Source organism: Pseudonaja textilis, chromosome 8, assembly GCF_049901715.1.
Source record: "Pseudonaja textilis isolate UNSWEBS1 chromosome 8, rPseTex1.2, whole genome shotgun sequence".
In the NCBI taxonomy this organism is placed as follows: domain Eukaryota; kingdom Metazoa; phylum Chordata; class Lepidosauria; order Squamata; family Elapidae; genus Pseudonaja; species Pseudonaja textilis.
This window is the reverse complement of record NC_141997.1, coordinates 19,122,139-19,146,912: the sequence shown is the minus strand read 5'-3', so window position 1 is coordinate 19,146,912 and position 24,774 is coordinate 19,122,139. Positions and strand designations below refer to the sequence as shown.

Below are 24,774 nucleotides of genomic sequence, written 5' to 3'. Positions count from 1 at the left end.
CCATCGCCAAACCGAACACTTCAACAGCAGAATAATCAGAGAAGCCATAGAGATAGAAAAACGCCCACACAGCATGAACAAACGAGATGACACCTCCCGCCTTCCAGCCATTTGGAAACCCGCCCTCATGAACAGGCAGAGCACCTAACATGAAGAAGGACACCAGACCCACACCCATGAGAGCCACACAAGATGCCACCACCACACTTCCATGTAGAAAACAGACTCACACCCACTCAGAAGATGAGACACGACCATGGACCAGAAGCTGCACTGCAGCTGCATCACTACCCACTTCAAACCCCTCCGAGCCATACATGAAGCAAACCGACACCCACTATGAAGATGCAGCACGACCACGAACTCGAAGCCAAACAGCAAGATCACAACTCACCAGCTCAAATCCCCAGCAACTAAGACTAACCGGAGCACAACCAAGCCCCCACCTGAACAGAACACGCCTCCAACCAATCAGAACACAACCAAACCCCTACCAATGAGAACACACCCCCACCCAATCAGAACACAGCCAAGCCCCCACCCAATCAAGTCCCACCCCACTGGCAGTTAAAGGAGGAAGCAGCTGCAATCTCACATTACTCTGAGAAGCACAGAGCCGGAGACAGAAGCCTGAAGATGATGAATGAGACTTCATCGAAAGCGTTGCCTAGATACTTCGAATCTTACGCGGGAGAAAACCCGAACAACCAAAGATCCACATACAAATACCCATGAGAACCTCAGAAAACATATATATATATATATATATATATATATATATATATATATATATATATATATATATATATATATATATGGATCTTTGGTTATTCGGGTTTTCTCCCGCGTAAGATTGGAAGTATCTAGGCACATGCAAATACCCGCGAGAACCTCAGAAAACACACACACACACACACACACATATATGTGTGTGTGTGTGTGTATGTGTGTGTGCATGTGTGTGTGTGTATGTATGTATACATATATGTATGTATGTACGTATGTATATATACACACACACACACACACATATGGTATTCAGCTTTGTTTGGGTATTTTCCCACGTCATTTTAAAGCACAACTTTTAAAGCACAACTATAATGACGTGGGAAAATATCCGAACAAAGCTGAATACCATATATGTAAGTACCTGCGAAAACTTAAGAAAACAAATACACACACACATATATATATATATTTTATTTGTATACAATTTTTATTTTCAACATTCTTACTTGGATTTTCTTCCATAATAAAACTATGTACCTTGAATGCCCTTTTCATCCTGAGAAAAAGAGCACTCTAGCCTTTTTGTGCAAATAAAAAAATATATGTTCTGGAATGCCAATGTCATAAAATGGTTGTTTCAAGAGATTCGGTTTTCAAGCAGGCCTCTGAAGAAGTTTTTGCCTGTTCCTGAAAACAGGAAGAGTTCTGCTCTGTCAAGCCTTTGAAGTCCTGAGAATGACAGCTACACAAAGTTATACTGTCGTGCCTTCTGTTCCGTAAACTGCCTGAAAATGATGGCAGATCACTTCTGATGCTTTTGAACAACATATTTGATGAAAACCAGTTGAACAAGCTGAAATCTGACCCATCTACTCTTGAACTCCATTGTCCTGTGTCATCAACATTCATCAAAGTTGGGTCTAGATCAAAAGCACTTTTTTGAAAACCCAAAGATGCTTCACTTTTATCATTAGCTATTGAAAGATGTCCATTTTCATCACAAAATTGAGCACCAGGAGGAGAAACAATAGTATTTAAATCTGTTGAACAGCCTGGTTTTGGCATCTGAGATAGCTCCTCTTTTTGCTGAGATAATTCTGTTGGGTTATCGTGGTTACAGGTCCTTGAAAAACCACTAGTAATGAAATATGGGCTTTCGGGAAAATAACCAGTATTTTGATAAATTTGAGAATTGGTGACCCTTTTGTTGGCCCATTTGTTTAAAAGCTGGTTGTGGGAGCCTGGAGGCAGTCTGGACAACTGGCGTCCAAGTTGAAGCTGAGTTGGGAAAAGTGTGCCTTGAAGTATTCTGTACAGAAATCTGATAGAGAGAAGCGAAATAATTAGAAATGAATGCATCAAAAGAATACTGTACCAATTTAAACCTGAATAATATAACAGGGACAATAGCTGTCAGTGCCATTAGGTAGAGCAGCCTAGGGAATCAACTCTACCTGAAGGCTTTATTAAACATAATAATAATAATAATAATAATAATAATAATAATAATAATAATAATAATAATAATTATAATAATAATAACAACAACAACAACAACAACAACAATATATTTCAAGTTCAATTGTACTATATTTCCTCTGCTTCTTAAATTTCAGTGAATTGGGGAGGGATCTGTCTAAACTACTTCCAAATGTTAACTTATTGTTCTGGACTTAAAAAAATGCCCCAGCCCCTGTTCCCCAGGTTCCTGAATACTTTCCTCAAGGTAATTTTCCTTACTCTATATACCCGTCCCCTGTTAATTTTGGTCTTACCCTCCCAGTGTGTCAGAAGATTATGCTCTAGGTTCACGGGAATGGACTGCAAATTCACTGCTCTCTTCTCCAGGCAACTCCCCTAGATCTCTAGATAAATTCTGTAATGAGGCTGTACAAGGAGACTTTTACTTGTCAGCATATCTTTTTGCTGTGCTTTACTTGATGCTCACTTTCCATATTTATTATGGCCAGTGGCAGAAAAAATAAAGTCACTGATTTATTTGGCTTTGTCACCTCTATATTCTGATTATTGCAGCATATGCACATTCTTCCTCATAGGAATATTGCTCTCAAACAATATATAGAAAAGAAAAAAAATGCTATAAAATTAACTCTCTAAGTGATGCCCACAAGAATAAAAAGATACTCTACCTGGGAAGCAAAGCCACAATAGGGGAAATAAGACAAGTCAGATAAAATACTGGTTCTCCCATCAGCTTCTCCATAGTCCAGTAGGGATTTGATGGAGGATAGCATATTGGACAAGAAATATTATAAATGAGCGCCACAACGAAGAATAAAGCAATGCTGAAACTACACGATGACAAATGTAGCCAAGTCTGAAAAAAACATATTCAAAATTATTTTGCAATTCTGTACCTTGCTAGCATTGCATGTTCAGATAAAATGGAAAACTAGCATAGTATTTCCTAAAAGATTCAAGAGGATGGAGTAAATTCAAGAGGAAATATTCACTACACCAAGGTTGAAATCTATATCAAGAGAAAAATGTAAGAAAACCTGAGTAAGGGTTTTCTTACTTTGGCAAGAATTTTGTAACCACAATGAAATCAGTGAAATGGTGTTGCCAAGCTGGACATTTCTATTGTAGGAGGATTTTCAAAACCAAGAAGGTTAGTAGATACAACCTCTAATAAAAGACATCTTTGAGCAAATGAGCATTAATACCTGTTTTGCTACAAGGCATTACTCAGTCAGTAGCTCACTTTGGATGATTCCTGTGATATCACCAAATCTAGTGATGGGTAGACTTACTTTGGATGCATGGATTTGGCTATTATCAGCACCTTATAGAATACTTAAAAAAAAATCCCTCTTAACAGTTTGTCAATTATATTATGTGAACTGGAGGCTTAAATTGCGAGGCTGAAGAACAATAATGCATTGATGTCAGGAGGGATGGAGGAAAAAATGATCTGGATTGTTATATAAACTTATCTAACTGGATCCTCCTGAACTAAAAAAAAAGAAAAAGAAAATGTGCCCAAACCACACTGTTCTGGATTATCTTTGTATTAAGTAAAAAAAGTGTTATCGTAATCTTTATAGTATTTGCAAAAATATGGGTAATAGCAAAATTATACATAGAAAAATATATGGAACTGAATCCAGTTCCAAGTATTAGTGATTGCCTCTCAAGATTTAGGTGATTTTGTTCTGAGCTTTCTTAATTTCAATCTTCTCCAGGTGGAATCTAAGAGGTTAGTTTGCTGTCCACATGAGAGACCAAAGAGTATGAAGGTGGAGGTAATCCTTTTTGCAATGCCCCAACTATTCATAAAATCTTACCAAAGACATATCAGGTCTTATTGGCTTTATATGGAATTGTTAGTTCTGTTTTAGTAGGTTATAAGAGATTAATTATACACTCTTGGGAACTTGAATGGCATGATGCCCTATTTAGACAACTTGTGATCTGTTGAATCATTGTTTCAGAGATATCATCTAAACCAAGAAACAGAATGACCATGTGTGGGCAAAAAAGCAGTGCGAGTGACTTCCTGAGGGCTTTCCCATTGACTTTCCTTTTGGGAAACTGGTAGGGAATGTTTTAAATGATGGTCAAATGACTCTGGCTGATGAGGCCGTGTCAGAGCATTGAAGTGGACACAACTTTGTCAAATTGCAATCCCATGAGAATAATGACCAGGCTATCTGAGGGACCTTCTCTTGCCGGTCACATCTACTTGACTCATCGGAACGGGGAGGCAGGGAATGTTGCGGGTCCCATCCTTGAGGGAAATACACTTGGTGGGACCCAGAAGGCGGCCCTTCTCAGTGGTGGATCCCTCCCTCTGGAACATCATTCCCCCAGAGATTAGACTGGCCCTCACTCTGATTCTCTTCTGGAAGGCGTTGAAGACCTAGTTCTGTCAGTGGGCTGGGGAACCCAGAGCAGGATGGAGCCCATTAAATCAAAGGTCTCCAACCTTTTGGACCTCAGGGACCACCAAACTCATAATTTTAAATCCCGCAGACCACTAATATGAATTTTAACTAACGGTGGCTTGCTGATGTTTTCCCAGGGTCTCTGCAGAAAGCAGCAGAGACCCTGGGAAAACCCCCCAAAAAGTCTGCAGGAAAATTCCCCATCTTCCTACCTATCGATCATTTATTTATTTATTTGAGATCACAGGATACCATCTCCGGCTCCATACTCAGAGGGAGAGAGAGGGAGACTTTTGGCTTCATGCAAGGAAAGCAGCAGAAGTCTTTCTCCCCCCACCCTCAAACTCTGCCAGAAATGAGTCTTTGTGAGATTTGTCATGCTGGCACAGCCTCTTGGAGCAGGATGGCTTGCAGGGTCCCAAAGAGTCATTTCTGGCAGATTTTGGGGGAGAGAAAGAAAGACTTTTGCTGCTTTCCTCGCATGCAGTCAAAAGCAGAAGAAGAAAGAAGCAGCCCGGTGGCCAGGTGAGGTGTGTGGGGTGCACGGGGCAAGTTCCCCCTCTCTGTCCTTTTCCCCCTCCTCTCACTACCTCATGTTGTTCGCAATGCAAGTGACGCAAACCTCATGTCCTCATTTGGACGGCACAGCCTTATGTTCCCGCACAGCCTGGATTAATTGCTTTGGGGGGGCTTTGGGGATGAAATTTCTCTGTGGACCACCAAAATTTTCTCGTGGACCACCAGTGGTCCTCAGCCCACTGGTTGGTGACCACTGCTATAAAATATGCTAAATTGTGTCCTCTGTGGATGTTTATGAGATTCAGAGTTTTGAACTTTGGTTTCTTTACGCATGTGCATGTGAGTTGGTGTGCAGGATCTCAAAATGAATACAGCATATACTTCAATAAGCTATTATTTATAGTACATATAAAAGAATGTATGAAATCATTATCTGCTGAAGTTCACTAAAAAAATAACATCTAACTGAAAGGCAACTGTAGAACTACAGCTTGAGTATCAGAGTGTAAAATACCAGGTTACATTTTTGAAGGTAACTTACCCAGGTTTTGGTTTCTATAGCCAAATGGAGTATTATGGTAAAGAGAGCTGTTGTGGTGATAGGAGTTCCCCATGAAAATATGTCCACGTCTGAATCATAATATATCTAAACAAAGTTAAATGAGAATTAAGCACATTTGACAATATAAAACCTGAAGAATATTAACCCATAACCCAAAGTCCAGAAACTATTCAAATAATCTGCATATTAGACAGAGTCTAAACTCAAAAGTTTATCTTATGTTTCAAAAGACATTTGTTCCATATGCATTTGACGTTTTTAGATTCCAACAAAAAGCATCTGCAATATGAACCTACAAAATGTACCATTTGAATTAGTCCAGCTATGATTAGAGCAGAAAAGTTAGCCCTTCTGAATCAGAAATTGTGTTTGAGAATATATGCTTACAAAATCTGGACAGACTTGAATACTGGGGCCTATCTAATAAAATGAAATTCAACATAGATAAAAGTAAGGTTTCATATTTAGGCAAGAAAACCAACTGTGTAAGTACAGGCTAGGTGAAAACTTGGCTTAATGCCAGTAATTGTGAGAAGGATCTTGGAGTCCTAGTGGACAATCACTAAAATATGAGCCAACAGCATGCAGCAGCAGCCAAAAAAGCCAATGCAATCCTAGGCTGCTTCATTAGAGGGATAGAACATGAAGTTCTAGTACCACTTTACAAAGCGTTAGTAAGACCACACTTGGAATGCCAGTTCTGGTCACCACAATATAAAAAAGATGTTGAGGCTCTGGAAAGAGTTCAGAGAAGAGCAACAAAAATGATTAGGGGGCTGGAGGCAAACATACTAAGAACTGTTGCAGGAATTGGGTATGTTTAATCTAATGAAAGCAAAGGTCTAGGGGAGACATGATACTAGTGTTCCAATATTTGAGAGGCTCCTACAAAGATGAGGGGATTATTTTCCAAAGCACCAAAAGGCAAGATGAAAAACAATGGATTGAAACTAACCAAAGATAGAAGCAACCTAGAACTAAGGAGAAATTTCCTAGCGGTAAGAGCAATCAACCAATGGAACAACTTGCCTTCAGAAGTTGTGGGTGCTCCATCACTGGAGGCTTTCAAAAAGAGAGTGGACCATCATTTATCTGAAATGGGTATAGGGTCTTCAGCTTAAGCAGGGAGTTGGACTGGAAGACCTCCAAGGTCGTTTCCAACTCTATTATTCTATGTTCTATGTGCTAAGAAAATTAATACCATGACTGCATTCCACTTAGTAAAATATAATTGTTTAGACTCTAATTTGGGAAATACTAATTACTGTGACTATCATAATAAAATTGTTATAACTAGAAACAAATGCTAAGAACATTACTGAGATTTTTTGTTTCCCTGTCTCATCACTCTAGAAAAAAGCCAGTTTGTAGAGGTCTTTTCAATTACTCCCTAAGCAATTATTATCCGTGATAATAGCAATAATTTTCTTTCTACAATTTCAATAAATGATGCTAAGCATGAGACAAAATGACCTGATTGCTAACTCCCCACTGTTCCTCTCAAACAATATTAGGAAAAAGAAAGCAACGATACTCCCACTGCTAAGCCCACTCTTGAAAACTTTTGGAATTTTTTTTTTGTATTCCTGGAAAAAACTTATAAATGGGGTAAGTATTTCATAGTTTTTGTTCCTGCCACCATCTCTTCGTATTCTAGCTATATGAAATCTGGATCTCTAATAAATGGTACAGAGTACATACAGATTTCACTGCCAAATGCAAAAAAATCAGGACTACCCTGTTTCTCCAACAATACGGCCTCCCCCAATGGGAAGTCCCAGCATGTTTTATAGGCATGAAATGAAATTAAGCCCCTCCCCCCAAATTAAGGCCTATATTAAAACATGTGAAATGGGGGGAATGGTGGGGGGGGGCTTGCCGTTAGGAAATACTTTTGTTGCATACCCAGATATGGTGCTGCCTGCGTTGACCCCGATACGAAGTGCCCCACCAACGCCGAGGTCAACCTCCAAGTTGTCGCCGCCCACCCGCCTGAAGATGCAAGGGGGGGGGAATTAAGTCACCCCCCAAAAGAGGGCCTAGCTATTTTTTCAGGGCTCAAAAAAAATAAAAAAATAAGACCCGGCCTTATTATATGAGAAACACGGTATTTATAAAGTTGCAGCATAGAAGATTTATTCAAGCCTATGCACAAGAACCTGGTCAATTAAAGTTCAACACTAAATTGGTGTCAGGTAAGGGTCAACTGAATTCGGGGAGGGGGACTTGGAGCACTTGTGGGAACACAATGATGTTAAATTGATGGCACACATAATTCTGCTCCCAGCTCTGCCAGTTTTTCTCCTACATTCATTCATAACACTATTTTCCAACTGCTAGTCCTTATCTCCCAATAGCAGCAGTTTGGGTTATCTGTATTAATAACCCATAATTCTGAATGTCTTTTTGCCTCCACAGCTTCAATAATCCAAGTCATAAATGCCAAACTGACCCTCCCAGCACATTTCATTTCACTTGCATACATTTGCCACGCCTGGCTTCTTTCCCCCCCACGATTCAAGAACAGAAGGATTGGAGCATATTTATCACTTGATAACTTACAAAGTAAGGGATGAAGAAACAAACCAAGCTTTGGTAGAGAGCATCAATCATGTTCATCCAAAACATGTGTGGCTGGTACTCCTGTAATGGGGGAGGCAGAGTGAGAGCTTTACCTCTAATGAACCACTTCTTGTTCAAAAAAAAAAAAAAAAGCTCAGTGATTAAAAGAAGCAGACGAGTTCATGTAGGGATTTCATCTCGAAAAGCTGCTGAATACAAATCATATTCTGAGCCAAAGAAACATTCCCATCCAACCTATTTGGCAGTTCGACCTGCTCCAACCCAGTCCAACATTTTCTAAAAACCCTTCCCTTTCAAACAGAGTTAAGTGGACCACACCCTTAGCTTTTTCTTCCTCTGCTGTCCTACCAAAGGCCGTTGAAGGACCTGACTAAAAATACATTTTCTAAAGGCCACCTGATCAGACTGTTTCCACTGAGGCTCCTACTGAACATGCTGTCTTACTACCTGGAATAGTGATAGAGCTGGCATTAAACAGCTGGAAGAGAAAGTCAGGGATTATTTGGAGGATCAAAGAAGTTTGAACAGGATGAATAGGTTTGGAATGACTGGCTCAGAAATATTAGATAGGCTTAGTTTGTGTATAAGGCAATTGCCAGTCGTTCTGGAAGCAGCTCAGATTTCTTTCTTTTTCTAAGTCAGTCTGTCATGAAAAAGGGAAAGGATTATCCATCTCCCGTACCATGGACATTACAACCCCACTTCAGTCCTGACAAGGATTACAGGTCAAACTCTGAAGTGATGTGTGATGCATCCCAATTCCTGAATGTGGGTCCTGTGACTGACAGTGACATTAATATGGCAAAAATGTTGGATCCAAACAAGTTAGCTGCATTTAGTTCAGGCAGGCAAATGAGTTAGGGTCTAGCTTCTGTTCATTTCAATAAATCCAAAATGGAATTAAACACTATGGATTGAATGAATCATTTTCAATTTTATGCTGATTATACATTATATCCCTAGTAGCAGTGCCCATATGCCTCCCAATAATTTTTTTTTTCACAGCGAAAGCAGCGGTGCACAGCTGATCTTATCATCCAGCTATTTGTGCCATTTGACAGTGAGGGATAGAAACACAAAACATAACAGAAATTATTAAAACACATCACCCTGGAGGCAACTCACATCAAATATATTAAAAAGGGGTCATATAACATCCTGACCCAGGTCAAAGTATTTCTAACTGATGACAGGATCAAGGCCATCTGAATCTCTGCAAAGATTCCGGCTACACTGGACAACGTTTTTAGTAACTATTCAGGGACCTGGAAAGTTCTATCTGCACAGAATAAGAGCACATACATAATTCATTGTTTGGTATTATCCTCTATTTCCAGGTGGAAATCTAGAAATGTATTCCGGCCTCAAGCTTCACTGTATTCTGCTGTCAAAATATACAGTCCTGGGAAGAAGAGGGTAGAACTTCTTTCTACCCTGTAGAATTATTTTGCTTTTTGATTACCTGTTAAAAGTTAGAAACTCAGTATGCCAAATGGCAATATAATGCCCAAGTTATTCATTAATACATATACGTATGCTTAATTTGAACAAGGTTGGCATTACTTCTCTACCCTTGTTGCATCTGCAGGTAGTCAACCAGCAGCCCTTCTGGACCTTCTCAGTGGCTATCAATGCCATCAATCTTGATATCCTTCTGGATTGGTCTTTGGGTGCTGATAGTGATAAGCACTGGTACAATAGTTGCCCTCTTTTCTTTGTGGCCAGTTCCAGTTGGTGTTGGCAGTGGAGCAGTGGAATCCTAGACCCCTGCAATGTGAGGTGTCCAAGGGCTTGAGCTTTTTACCACTACATGAAACTTCCAGGGGAGGTCATCCATCAGTATGAGATCTCATGACACAAGTATGTTGCTGAGACTTAATTATATATCTCCACCCCTAGCTGGACAGTGTTGGCCAAGTGCTTAGAATTTGAAAGGGGTGAGGAATCGGTTTTGATTCAATTCTGGCAAAACAGAGTGGCTATGGATTTTTTGCTCCCCAGGTCCAGATGATATTACATCATTAACTCTGGATTGGGTGCATTTCCCTGGACTGAGCTTCTGCACAACTTGGACAGTCTTCCTGGATCCACGGCCCTTGCATGAGGACCAGGAGCAGCCATGGTTAGGGCTACTTTTGCACAGATTCATCTTCTGCTTCATTTTCTGGAGACCAGGAGACCTTGGTCACAGTCACTTATGCCTTTGGTCTCCTCCCACTTGGGTTATTGCAATGTGCTCTACATAAAGCTGCTCCTGAAGATTATCTGGAAACTTCAACTAGTCCAGAATGCAGCAGCGCACACTGTGATAGGTACCCCTAGGTTTGCCCATTTAACACCCCTGTGGCCTGGCTTCCAGTTTCTTTCAGGGTGCAATTCAGAGGTGGTATTCAGCAGGTTCTGACCGGTTCTGGAGAACTGGTAGCGAAAATTTTGAGTAGTTCAGAGAACCAGCAAATAGCACCTCTGACTGGCCCCACCCCCATCTATTCTCTGCTTCCCGAGTCCCAGCTGATCGGCTGGGTCTTCTTTTGTTGCCCTGCACAGGAGAATGGAGCTGGAAAGCAGGTTAGTGGAGTGGGGAGGGAACAGGATTTTGCAGTAATCTTCCCCCTGGAGTGGGGTGGGAATGGAGATTTTGCAGTATCCTTCTCCTGCCACGCCCATCAAGCCAGCAGTAAAAAATTTTGAATCCCACTGGCTAGATGGTGTGAGCATGCTTCTAGTTCTTTCGTGAAGTTTGGCAAGCCACTAACTTAGTAGTCTTTCATAAAGTTTTCCTAGTAGAATTTGATTGCTTATTGTACCCTATGACTATCATTAAGTGTTGTACCTTATGATTCTTGACTCTTGACGAATGTATCTTTTTTTTTATGTATGCTGACAGCATTTGTACCAAGACAAATTCCTTGTGTGTCCAATCACACTTGGCCAATAAAAAAATCTATTCCATTCCATTCCATTCTAAAGCACTAAAGAACTGGATTTTTGCCTAAGTACCGGAATAAGGTGAGGTGACTGCACATCAAAGTTTGATTTGGCACTAGATTTTGTTTTTATGTATTTGGTTTTAATAGTTTTAATACAGTTTTTGTTATTTTAATTTTTGATTGGGAGCCACCCAGAGTTTGTGATGAATGGCTATATAAACATTGTACATAAATAAATAACAATTATGCTACATGATATATCATTATATGTTGCAGAGGAATATTAGATGGGCCTTAATGTTATTCTTTTCAAGAATCCTGAGACTCTAGTGTTTTTTCTAAAATAAAATAAAAAATAAGAATGATCTTTATGTCACATTTTAGGACTTGAAAAATGCAGAAATGAACACATGTTTACCTCCATCTTCTGGCCACTTGTATAGAGCTGAGGCATAGCAATTAATGTCTCTGCAGGTACATCTTTATCAAGAACTCCAACAATCAATTGAGGAAGAGATGAGAACATTAAGTTAAAGAAGATCAGGTACCACTGATCAATCATGGATGACCCTGAAAATCCACAGTAAAACTGGTACCAGAAAAGAAGGGCGACAAACATCTTTTAAAAGAAAAGAAAAAAGAAAAAGAGCAAAACATGAATCTTTAATAATTGCAAGCAGCATATTTATGTATAAAATTGTAGCAGGATACCTCCTTTTTTCATGAACATATTGAATTTCATAAAATAAGTCTAACTCTAGTTTTTCATTTGACTCAACACATACCGCCAAATCTCTCACCATAGTCCTCGACTTACAACCACAACTGAGCCCAAAATTTCTGTAGCAAAGTGAGACATTTGTGAAGTGAATTTTATCCCATTTTATGACCTTTCTTGACATAGTTGTTGAGTGAATCACTGCAGTTAACTGTGTTAAGTTAGTAACTCAATTGTTAAATGAATCTGGCTTTCTCATTGACTTTGTCAGAAGGTCGCAAAAGGGAATCACATGACCCAGAGGTGGGTATTCAGCAGGTTCTGACCAATTCTGGAGATCTGGTAGCAGAAATTTTGAGTAGTTCGAAGAACCAGCAAATGCCACCTCTGACTGGAGATTTTATAGTACCCTTCCCCTGCCACGCCCACCAAGACATGCCCACAGAACCAGTATAAATTTTTTTGAATCCCACCAGTGACATGACCCTGGGATACTGTAACTGCCATAAATATGAATCAGTTGCCAAGCATCTGAATCCCCACATGTGATTGTGGGGATGCTACAATGGTTGTAGGTGTGAAAAATGGTCACTGCTGAAGTCACAACAAAATTATAAGTCGAGGACTACCTGGACAGACATTGTCTGTATTTTGGTTCTCTACTGATTGATTTGAAGAAGAAAAAGAGACCCAACTTCCCAATAATGGGAGAGAGAAGATAGTTTGATATTGAAAATGACATCACTTGTTCTCTTCTTCTTAAGTATCATGTAAGAATTTAATCAGACAAAGCTAATCTGTTTGGGTTTTCTTTACATATATTTCATATTCTACACACCAGTTATTTGTCACCAAAAATATTTATCATTAAGAAATATATTTCTGGGAAAAAGAAAGTTTATTGTGAGTTTACTGATTTAGAGACAGTAATTGTATTATGGTTTGTTCTGTGTGAATTTGGAGTTGCAGGTGGGTTGCTGAATGTGATTATACACCATCTATGGAAAATAAAGCACATATGAGACCAAATGAAATGTTTAACAAAATAGTTCAATATCAAGTAAGGAATAAGACAAAGATAAGTAATGTTTCCTTTATTGGTTAGTATATTTACAAATAAACGCATAAAGAACATTTATGGAAATGGTAGAGGTGTAAGATGTGTGATTTGGAAGCATGATCTACAAGTGCTTTTGTTTAGTAAAGTACCAAATTTTGCTCAAGAATCTGAATGATCTGCAACAAATATTAGATATGATTCATCCAAAAATTAATTTGTTACAATCAAATGGAATGAAGAGCTGTAAATTATACCTCAATTATGAGAGTAGAGTACTGTTATGGGGTGTAATCTGCTATGGGGAATCTATCTTCATTGAAAGAAGTGAAATGTATATTGTGGTAGCTAGATAGCACTCACTATAGACTACCATCCCATTTACTCTGCAAACTAAAACTAAAGGAATAACATGTTTCCATTGTTTGCTATGCCTCAAAATCTTTCAAGTAAATTCAAATGTTGGATTATTTTGTCCTGAGTTTGAAACAAAACAATTAATGTACACCTGCTATTACAATGCTAATGACATAAACATTTCTAGATGTATTCAAGTTACTTAGTAGACACTCATTGTACACTTGTTTAACCATTTCCCTCACTGTATCTCATGCCTATTGTAAAAAAAAAATGCTTAATGTATAATTTTCCATATATGAGTGTGTGTGTGTCTTGCCCTTAAAGAATTGGATGTGTACATGTGTGTGTTTACATGCATGCATGCATGCATACATACATACATTTCTTTTCATGCAACTGACAAGCAGAATAGCATAAAAGCTATAATCATTCTTGTCAGGTGAAGATGATGGATATATGCAGTTTTAATAAATGTGATATTATAGAAAGTTACTTGATCAGGAAAACATTTAATTTTTGCTTTATACCTACATTAAGAACAGCTTTTAATCTACATTTAGAACAGTCTGCGGAGCCATGAATGTCACCATGAACTGTTTTTAAGAAAATGGGCTCTGAGGATGAATTATAATGCCAAATCAGTATCAGGGAATAGAACGTTCAGATCCACGGCCTTAATGGGAGTTGGTGAAGAAACTTCTTTCTGAAGCCTTGCCTACAAAACCCAACTACACTTTTCTGTGTTCCTAAAGAAGACGTGGATAATCAACCCTTTCCTTTTCCTCCCCATGGAGAATAGGCTTCATACTGTGGTGGAGGAAGTAATCACAATTTGCTTTTCTTCCCATAACTAGACTGAATTTGGCAAGGGAGACTTCAATTCTTAACAATGCGTGCTTGTTTTATTTATGAGTTCAGTTCCAATGGTGGCCTTGACCTTTATGATTGTTAATTGGCTTGAGGGCTACAATGTTTGAAGATTTTCAAATCTTGACCTTGTTTGCCTGAGTTCTTGACCTAAGTCTTTACGCGGGCTTCCTTATTGGAATGTCCTTCTAGACCAGAGGTTGGGAACAATGGCCCCTTTATGACTTGTGGACTTCAACTCCCATGGCTGGATCAGGAATTCTGGGAACTGAAATCCACAATTCATAAAGGGCCATCGTTTTCCCACCCCGTTCTAGACCATTAGAATGACCTTTAGCAACCACTAGGATGATTTTGGAGTATCTTTCATTTACTTCTTTTTCCTCAGGCTTTCTAAATTTAACTGTTGTTTTATTCTGTTTATATCAATATTTTGTAACATCATTTATATTGTCTATTTTTACTTGATGCAGGGCAAACCGAACCTTCATATCAAATTGGTCCACTTTTCTGATGATTTTATGCATTAAAATGATTTTATGTGATAGGAAAAAAAGAGGGCAGTATTGGTTTTGACTGGCTCAAATTTACTTTGGAACAAGGATTTTTCTCTTCACTGTCATCATGCAGCATTTTGTGATGTATCCATGTTTACATGCGAGCCCGTTTGAAATGTATAGATCTGTGGTCATTTCATATTAAGTACACACACAGATAAACTGAATGAATAGATTAAGAGGATCAGAAAGACCATTCTAACTACAAAGCAGCTATGCATATCTTGTAGCTCTTGAAAGACTTGTTTTTGACACAGTTCTTTTTTTATTGTATTTTCCTGGTGCATGGTTACCTTCATATGATTATAAGATATAATTGTATTCATTTGCAATTGGGTCATTCCAGTGTATCCTTCCAATTTTGCTGCAGGAAATTAAGTCTGGTTTTGTTGTTGTAAGCCCCATTTTGAAGCTGATATTGCTTTCATATTCGGTGTGATAAATTCTGGCTGATTGGAGAGTTAAAAATAATATGGTGGATCCTGTAAAGCTGAAATCTGTCAAATGTGCTCCATAAAGTATTCCTAAGTTGCACATCTTATTCTTGTTATCAAATGTATACACGTGATTCCCTGTCACACAGCAGGGTCTGTGTGAATGTCTTGTAAATGCCAGCCATCTGTATTTTAACAAGTACTGCCAGACCAAAAATGTTTAAAACAAGGGATAATGTGTAATTATAGCATTTGTTCCTTAGAATCATACAGAATGGGGCACTTGAAATTAGAGTATCTATTACAGCAACTAGAATTCTGACTCGCTGCATATCACTGGTTCCTTCCTCCATGTTACCTTTTACCCCTTCTCCTGGCTTTGTTTTCCAATTCAACTGTTTCCCACTTTTCATCACACAATCCTAATCTTCTGCCACATTCTTTTCCTAATGTTTATGAACTAACTAACTTCCTTCCTTCCTTCCTTCCTTCCTCCCTCCCTCCCTCCCTCCCTCCCTTCCCTTCCCTTCCCTTCCTAAGAAAATGGCCTTGATGGATAGGAGAAAGTATCACTACCAGGCTACAGTGAGATGGAACCCTAACCTAACCCTAACCCTCATGGGGGCTGAACTGTAACTTGCAAAGAGAAAAGACTCTCTAGTTCTCACAGAGATAAAGGACGGAGGGGAGAAGCACGATCAGACTTGCAAGATTCTGTTACTATAGCAGTTAAAATAAAACTCCTGACCTATATGGCATTGGTTCCTTAGTCTGGTCTAACCTGATCTACCTTTCTATCTTCTTTAATGAATGCTGATGTCACTTTAAAAAAAAAATTCCTTTGCTTATAACGTATTGGAAAAGGTTCTAAAAGGAAGTGAAATACTGTTGTAAGAAACCTACATAAATTATTAGCCACTAATCACCACAGAACTATAAAGGACTAACTTTACCAAGAGTAAGAAGATCTTCTTTTAGTCTTACAGGTTCTTGCATCTTATGGACCAGATGGATCTCATTGCTTTAACTTGCATTTTTCTTACCTAAGCCTCTTTCCCCTTCTAGTTTCATAGGAAGATTATTGAAAAAGTGGTAAAATGTGGCATTATTCTCCATGAATGAAGTAATTATTGGACTAATAAGAATGATTTACTGAAGCATAATCAAAGCAATAGAACAGTAGAACAGTAATTTGGATATGAGATACATGTCCATTTGGAAAAGGTCACACTCTCCTTAAGGAGCAAACTTGTTGCATGGGCATGATTTTTACCTGGCACTGATCTCAGCTGCACTCAATATATCATATATCTCAGCTGCAATAACTTTTTCTGAAAACTTAAGAGTTTAATAATTATATCCAGAAAACTATCTTATAACTTTAAAAAGAATGGTGTTCTATCAATGTGGCACAATTGTTCAATATAGACATACTGTTAACATTCAGATTTTATGCAGTCATTAAGGAGATCATAACATTTGAATTGCTTTTATGGACTATGGTGGGACACATCTCTTGGCCATTTGAGGTCTGGATGATATAGGAAGTGCTAGTTCAGAATCAGAAATGTGAATTCATTCTAGACAGCTACTGAAAACCAGCTCCAACTCGATTTTAGTTTTTTGTTGCCTTTCATGCTAGGATATTGCAATCTGTTCCAAATTCTTTTTTTGAGGTGATTTAACTGGAATGCATATTGAATGTTTAAAGTTCTGAAGACACACTATGTAATTACTAATTGAGATCAAAGGGAAAGAACCACAGCAGTGGTGGGATTCAATTTTTTTTTTTACTACTGGTTCTGTGGGCGTGGCTTGGTGGGTGTGGCAGGGGAAGGATACTGTAAAATCTCCAGGCAGAGGTGGTATTTGCCGGTTTTCCAAACTACTCAAAATTTCCACTACTGGTTCTCCAGTACTGGTCAGAACCTGCTGAATACCACCTCTGAACCACAGGTAAGCTTTTCAGCTTGTTGCAATCCAGGAACAAGATATAGGAATAAAGATAACTTCAAACTAATATACTTACTGCATTTTTGTAGAAAAAATACAGCACCATGTTGGCAAGTCGGGAGTAACACCAGTGGCCATGCACAAGAAGTAGTTTCTCTAAATATCGGAATTTTGGAACTGCAAAGTCACTCGCCATCACAGCCTTCAATGCAAGAACAATTAAAAGTGACATTATTTATGAATGATACTTTTTAAACTATAGAAATGACATATCACAATTTAGATGGTATAGTTAGAAATCCATTGATATCACTGATTTACAAATGATAGAAATGAAAGTCCATGATGTTTATAAAAAGAGAAAATGTCATTTAACTTGCTTATTAATATTGTCTACAAAAGAAGGCTCATTCATTCATAAGTGGGTATATTTATTAGGGCTGCACATGTTTAAAATGATATGGAAGAAATATTTTAGACCTTGTGACAGTCTATTTCTTCTCTACAATGCAAAAAGAGTAGCCTGTTTTTAGCTTTCATGTGAGGAAAAAAAAGTACAGCTGCTTTAAGAAAATGAGAATATGAATATGAGTAGACTTCTTCAAGGAATAATATGTACATTTTGTCATATCGGCATAATTGTGAATAGGTATGGATATTTATTGTCATATATCATGTGCTGTCTAGATTTTTTTTCTTAGCTATACAAATTAGTATTTCTTTTCTAGTTCCGTTGAGAGATAATTTTACAAGAACCTAGAAAGGAATCTGGAGTTAAAGAAGAGAAACTTTTCAGTGTGCAAAACTCTCTTATTAGATAGATAAATGTAGCTGGTGTAGAAAAGAGATTGCTAAAAAAAAAAAAAGATAAATTAGCAAATTACTTTTATTTAATGTCTGTCTTATCAGTCTTGAAGCAGAAAGTAAGACCTCTGAAATTTGCAGTATCTGCTTCAATCAGCCTGTTGCAGCTAACAAACAAGATGAGTATATTTAGACATACAGAAACATATGGACGTAACTTTACCCTGCACTTGTCAGTAAACATAAATTACCTGCATGCCTTCTGGACCAGAAATCCCCACACCAATATCAGCCACTTGGATCATACTGACGTCATTAGCCCCATCACCTGGTAACAAATGGAAAACATATTACTTGTCATTAAGTGAAGTAGTGATTATTAAGGACAGGTAACAGCAGAAAAGACTGCTCTTTTGAATCAAGAGAATTGTGAGAGAGATAAGCTATCCATGAATGGAATGTCTATAATTTAGACTAACTATAATTTCAAAGCCTCATCTGTCCCATTTATATAGATGGGATTCATGCCAAATTAAATCATCTTAAAACAATGTATAGCCATTAAATGACATATAAAATACAGTGTGCACTTGCTCTTCATTGCAAAATTGTCATCCATTCAAAAGAGAAAATGAATGAAGCAATACCCAAGCAGTAAATTTCTGGAAACTTTATTCGCATGCAGTGATTGGGCAATTAGAAATATTGTTATGAAAAATGACAAATATATGTTCTAGATGCTGATAAGAAAGGTGATGCCAAATATTGCATGTTTGGAATTTACTTTGAAGAAGTAGAAAATTTAATTCTGGGAATAAAACAAGCACATCCTGCAGAACAGGAAATGGATAATCTGTTTTTATTTGTTTGTATGCTGACAATTAATGTTGTATCCAATTATCCAGTTACAGAGAAAATGGATGCTTCTCAAAGATGTACCTCAGGGCTGTCAAACTTGCGGCCTGCGGAGATGCTGGATGCGTCAGGTGCTGGCCACAGTCGCGCCCAGTTTAGCGAAGGGGAAAAAAGCCACAATACATCATGTGACACCATCGTGATGACGCAAGTTAGACACCTCTGATATACCACCTGCTTACGATTGTGGCTAGTAACATTGATGTCTAATTTCTAAGGCACAGGCCTTTCAGGGTCATTCAGAACCCATACAAACTGCCTCAGGATTTACTGGAAATAGATTGTCAGATCAGCTGTCCTGTCTTTTCTTGTGGTTCGACATTATAGTATTGTGTTATAAAACAACACATATTTGCTAAACATCTTACTTTTATTTGTTCATCGCCATGGAAAAAGATGCATTTAAGGCATTCCTGACAGATATCATGCACATACTCAAATGTGCTATGAATCACATCTAGCTTTTGAACCCTGATCTCTGCAGAGTTCTAAACTCTATACTCCACCCCCAAATACTTTTTCCATGGGGAACTGGCAGAAAAACAATTTTTCTTTTTCTCTCTCTGCATAGGTCAGATTCGAAAAGGAGTGTCATTGCCATTTAGAAATTCATTTCTATTATTTTCAGATCCTTGATTATAAAGTGAAAGTGCAGTTTTTGTTAATAGGTGTTGCTAATGACTGTTCTTGTATTTGCTACAAAGATTACAGAAAAAAATATCCAGGATATGATATATTCCACTGTAGCAATCTTGGTATACTTTAAGTTAGTTGTCCCACGACCAGAGACTCTCCATATGTTCCAGAATACTTGATTCCAGAATTGTCTTTCAATTATGGCAACAATAGTTTTGAATTTTAGTCCAACATCATTGGAGGGAAGACTTATTTAGACGACAATTTCATATTTAAAAATGCTATGTGCTATATTATATGCTGAGATTCCTGCTTCCTTTTCAGATAACAGTCCATAGGAACACTTTTCTACTTTTGCCATGAAAAACAACGCCCAAACCAAACATGAATATCCACACTTAGAATGGTCCCATTGAAATGGATGAAATAGTCAGGATTGACAGTGTCTATTTCACTCTAAATCTAAATAAATCTGAATATAACCCATTACTTTCCCTTGAGATTTAACAAGGAAAGACTGCCTTCTTAGAACAAGTTTGATACTGAGTTCACCAAGCATATGTTCATATCATGCAAATTGCTTGGTAATATTTTCTCCAATTTCAAAAGTAAGCCTATAGCTGAGGATTATGTTTTCCGAACACAGAACTGGAATGATAAAATAGCAGATGCACTCAAGTAAATGCAATGTTTTGGATTTTTCCTTTACTTGATTAGTTTCAAAGGTATGCAAGCAGTAACCTGCATGCCATGAGATGCTACCATTAGAAATATACAAAGAGTCCGAAGTTCAAGTGCAAACACTTAGAAACTAAGTTAAACGAGTAAGAAGTTGACCATCTATTGAAGTTAAGCATCCATTCCCTATCCACAAATAGGAAAGGGGAGGGAGGGAGAGGAGAAGAAAGAGAACACCAATCCAGCTCCTATTTCGCTCCAGTGTTTTTATTGGGCATCCTTTGTCTCTCCCTGCACCAGATGGAAGAAAAGAGTTTAATTCAGCTCACCACCAGCTTCATTGCATAATAGTTTGATAACTGACAATGTCTGGACTTAGCCTGAGCACTGATTTCCTTAGCTAACAATTAACTGATAGATGCTCACTGGGAATTAAGCTTACATAACTATTAACTTTGCACAAATTGCGTAGTCCTTCAAGAGCCATCTAAGTTATATATATATATATATTGACAGCCATTTCCAAGTGGCCTTAACTGGGAAATACAGCATAGACCTTATTAGCCATGATAAAGATTTCACCTTTCAGTTGTACATGGCATCCATTGAAAGAAAAACAGAGCACCAGCCTTTTGTTCTAAAAGCCGTTTTTTATTATAAAGAGCATAAAGCAGCAGACAAATCAATTGCTGCTGGTTTGAGGCTTCTTCAACACCTCTTTCTCTTATAAGTATCTGGTTTCTTCCTTTTGTAACTGTTCTCTACTGCTAGTACAGTCCCTGAGTAGTTAGCAAATTAGCAAGCCCATACCTTCCATGACATTATGACATCTGCCACAGAAGTATAATACCAAAATTTAATTTCTACGAAGAGAAATGAGGATGTTCACACCTCTAACCATTAAACTATAGTGGCCTCAGAACAAATCAGTCAATAGCTATGGAGGATTCAAATAGGACAGTCCTATGCAATTTAATTTTCTCTGTTTAGTTTCACACATCTGCTATTATTTGATGAAGGTCATTCCCCCTTACAATTCAGAATTATGTGTCTCTCTCTGTCATTCCCTATCCCCTTGACCACAGTAAACACAATAATTTTTTTTATGTTTTGCACATTTCAAATGGCTTTGAAATATAATTACATTCAACCCTCAAAAATCACATTAAAAAACCTCAGGCCTACATCAATGCAGAAACTTACATTAGACATTAATATATTTTTTTACAAATACATTTAAAAATCTAATCATGCAGGCTAGCCATTTACATGACCGAAAGAACAAAATCCAAGCAATGTAAGCATAAGACTTATGGATATACTGGCTTGAATAAAGATCAGGGCTCATATCCAAATAAAAAAGAATGTTTGCACTGATGCTTATGCAAACCAATATTCATTAAATCAGGATACTTGCCTATGGCCAAAGTCATTGTCTTGAGTTTATCTCTGATCAGTTTCACAACCATCCCTTTTTGAATGGGAGTAGAACGGCAGCATAGCACAGAGCGACACCTTCTGGCTAATGTAAGAAATTTGTCTTCCAGGCCTTTGTCCAGAGCATAAGCCAAGGTCTTCCCATCAATGACTAAGCCCAGGTTGGGCTTGCTAAATGATGACGACACAGAGAAGGGGGTAAACTCTCCTTTTGTTTTCTGAAGAAAGTTCTCTGTTGTTTCACTGTAAAATTTAGACTCTACAAAATTCAAGTGTTGTTCCAGCATCACAGCACACATTTCCTAGTTAGAAAAACAACAAAAACAATTAGGAAAGGAAAGTATTCCAATGGCAATGACTGGATGGCTGCAGCACTGTTTTTAAAATCATGCTTTCATTTTGTTGAAAATATTAATGTGTTTATAAATCAGAATTAATTAGAATTAAGAACTAAACACAATTTCTGGCACAAAGAAAAGCAGAACTACTCCTCTTTCCATTAGTGGGAATTATTAAATTGTTTCACAAGTGATATGTACAGTGTGTGTCCGTGTGTGACAGATAGCTAGCTAGATTAGATAGACAGATAGACAGACAGACAGATAGATAGATTTTAGGTTTTTCAAATGTGTGTTTGTCCTTCCTAGTTCTGAGAGAAACTGAGGCCTGAGGTCACCCAGCTGGCTTTGTGTTTAGGTATACAAAATACTTTAGGACTGCTTTTCTCAATCCTATGCCCTCCAAACATATTGAACAGCATGGCCATGTTAGATGTGCTAACTGAAAATTGTGAAGAAATTTGATATTTATTTTTATTTATTTATTTTGATTTGTCAATCGCTTACAAGATAATAGGTATAAGTATATACATAGTCATGAATACATGAAATGGGTACATATAAGAAAAATAAAAGAAACAATAGGACAGGGATGGTAGGCACGTTGGTGCGCCTATGCACGCCCCCTCTTAGGAAAGGGGTGAGGTCAATAGTAGACTGTCTAAGGTTAAAGTTTTGGGGGTTTGGGGAAGAAACCACAGAGTCAGGTAAAGTATTCCAGACAGTGACCACTCTGTTGCTGAAGTCATATTTCCTGTAATCAAGTTTGGTGCGGTTAATCTTGAGTTTGTATCTATTGTGTGCTCTTGTGTTGTTATGGTTCAAGCTGAAGTATTCATTGACAGGTAAGTCATTACAATGTATGATTTTATATACCATACTTAGATCAGACTGAAGACGGCGTAATTCAAGGTTTTCTAGGTCTAGAATTTCAAGTCTGGTGGCATAAGGTATTCTACAACGAGTAGAGGAGTGGAGAACTATTCTTGTGAAATATTTCTCAACTTTCTCAACTGTGCTAATATCAGATATGCAATGTGGGTTCCAGGCTGATGAGCTGTATTCAAGTATTGGTGTAGCAAATGTTTTGTATGCTCTAGTTAGTAGTGTGATATTACCAGAGAAAAAGCTATGTAGGATTCAGGTAACAACTCTTAATGCCTTTTTGGCTATCTAGTTACAGTGGGCTCTAGCACTTAGATCATTAGAGATGAGTATTCCAAGTATTTCAGATATATTTTGCAGTAGATGGATAATTGTAGAGAGATGTGGAGATAGCCTTGAAGGAATATTCAGAAGCTATTCAGAAGCCAAAGAACAAGGGCAGAAGCATCCTTTAAGCCGAGAAAGGAGATATTATTAGGAGGAAGTTCATGCTGGCTCCTTCCTGACTCAGTGGGGTATAAAAAGGTGGGAAGGGAAAACACAAGCAGTATTGCAAGCAGCACAAGCTTGGTAGTCCTTGGCTGATGATCACAATTGAGCCCAACACTTCCATTGCTAAGCAAGACAATTGTTAAATGATTTTTGCCTCATTTTACAACTTTCTTGCCACAGCTATTAAGTGAATCACTGCAGTTGTTAATTTAGTAACATGGTTGTTAAATGAATCTGGCTTCACTATTGACTTTGCTTCTCATAAAGTTGCAAAAGAGTCATAAGTCACTTTTTCAATGCCATCGTAACTGTGAACTGTCACCAAATGAATGGTTGTAAATCGAGGACGACCTATATTCTGTTAGTTAAATCAATCTCAATAAATTATCAATAAATAAACCATTCCAGACTTGATTGCAGAAAGTACGACTTCAGCAACAGAGTGGTCAATGCCTGGAATGCAGTACCTGACTGTTGTTTACATCCTCAAATTCCCACTCCTTTAACCTCCAACTATCCACTATTGACCTCACTCCATTCCTAAGAGTAAGGGGCGTGCATAAGTGCACCATCGTCCCTCCCATCCCTGTCCTATTGTCCCCATTTATTCGTACCTATTTCCTGTATTCTTACTCATGTTTATACTTATACCTATTATCTTGTAAGCGATTGACAAATTAATTAAATAAATAAAATAAATAAATAAATTAGGCAGTCTTCCTGTTGAGTTGGTTTATTCATCTGATCTATCTCAAAGGGTTCACCATAACATACTGTATATTGCTTATGGTTCACCAGATTAGAATTGCATGATAATGTGCTATATGTTGTCATACCACTGAATCAGCATTCAGAGTAATGATCTCTTCATCATGATCCAATAACTTGCAGGCATAAGCAATATTAATGGCAGTTTCTTGTTTATCTCCTGTTAGAACCCATATCTGAAGGCCAGCCTTGCGCAGGTTTGTGATGGTTTCTGGGACCCCATCCTGCAAACGGTCTTCAATGCCAGTGGCACCTGGGACAAAAGCAAAAGAAAACAGAAACCATGCTTCAAACATATAGTTTAAAAAGGAAGACAACATGCCAGCAGCAAAACTGGAAAGAAATCATTTAAAATATCCTTTAATTGTCACTGTTACTAACTATTGACAAAGGAGATGATTTTGCTGCAATTTTAGGGTTAATGGACATAGTGTAATCAGAAACATGTCATGCTAGTAATCACAATCTTGCAGAAAAAGTGCTTTATAAGGCTTATAAAGCAAAAGACATTAGATGAAAACTTTGGAAATTTGTCTGGTAACAGAAATGGTTTACAGTGGAATCAATCACCTCAGAGGATGTGGAAAATCTATTGCTGGATTTTTAAAGTATTTTAAACTCATGAGCGTCCTGGGGAGATGACA

General features: G+C 37.9%; 1 protein-coding gene across 1 annotated transcript in view; it reads right to left on the bottom strand.

The window, feature by feature from the left end:
- Window positions 1-1,185: 1,185 nt before the first annotated feature.
- The window catches only part of ATP10A (ATPase phospholipid transporting 10A (putative)), a 140,271-nt gene continuing 116,682 nt past the window's right edge, over window positions 1,186-24,774 (bottom strand). The window contains exons 13-21 of the mRNA XM_026707529.2: window positions 24,199-24,383; window positions 21,628-21,949; window positions 18,233-18,309; window positions 17,254-17,379; window positions 11,650-11,850; window positions 8,281-8,361; window positions 5,698-5,802; window positions 2,880-3,067; window positions 1,186-2,050 (exon numbers count right to left, since the gene is read on the bottom strand). Coding sequence (XP_026563314.2) covers window positions 1,351-2,050; window positions 2,880-3,067; window positions 5,698-5,802; window positions 8,281-8,361; window positions 11,650-11,850; window positions 17,254-17,379; window positions 18,233-18,309; window positions 21,628-21,949; window positions 24,199-24,383 — 1,985 coding nt within the window. The 3' untranslated portion in view covers window positions 1,186-1,350. The remainder of the gene's footprint in view (window positions 2,051-2,879; window positions 3,068-5,697; window positions 5,803-8,280; window positions 8,362-11,649; window positions 11,851-17,253; window positions 17,380-18,232; window positions 18,310-21,627; window positions 21,950-24,198; window positions 24,384-24,774) is intronic.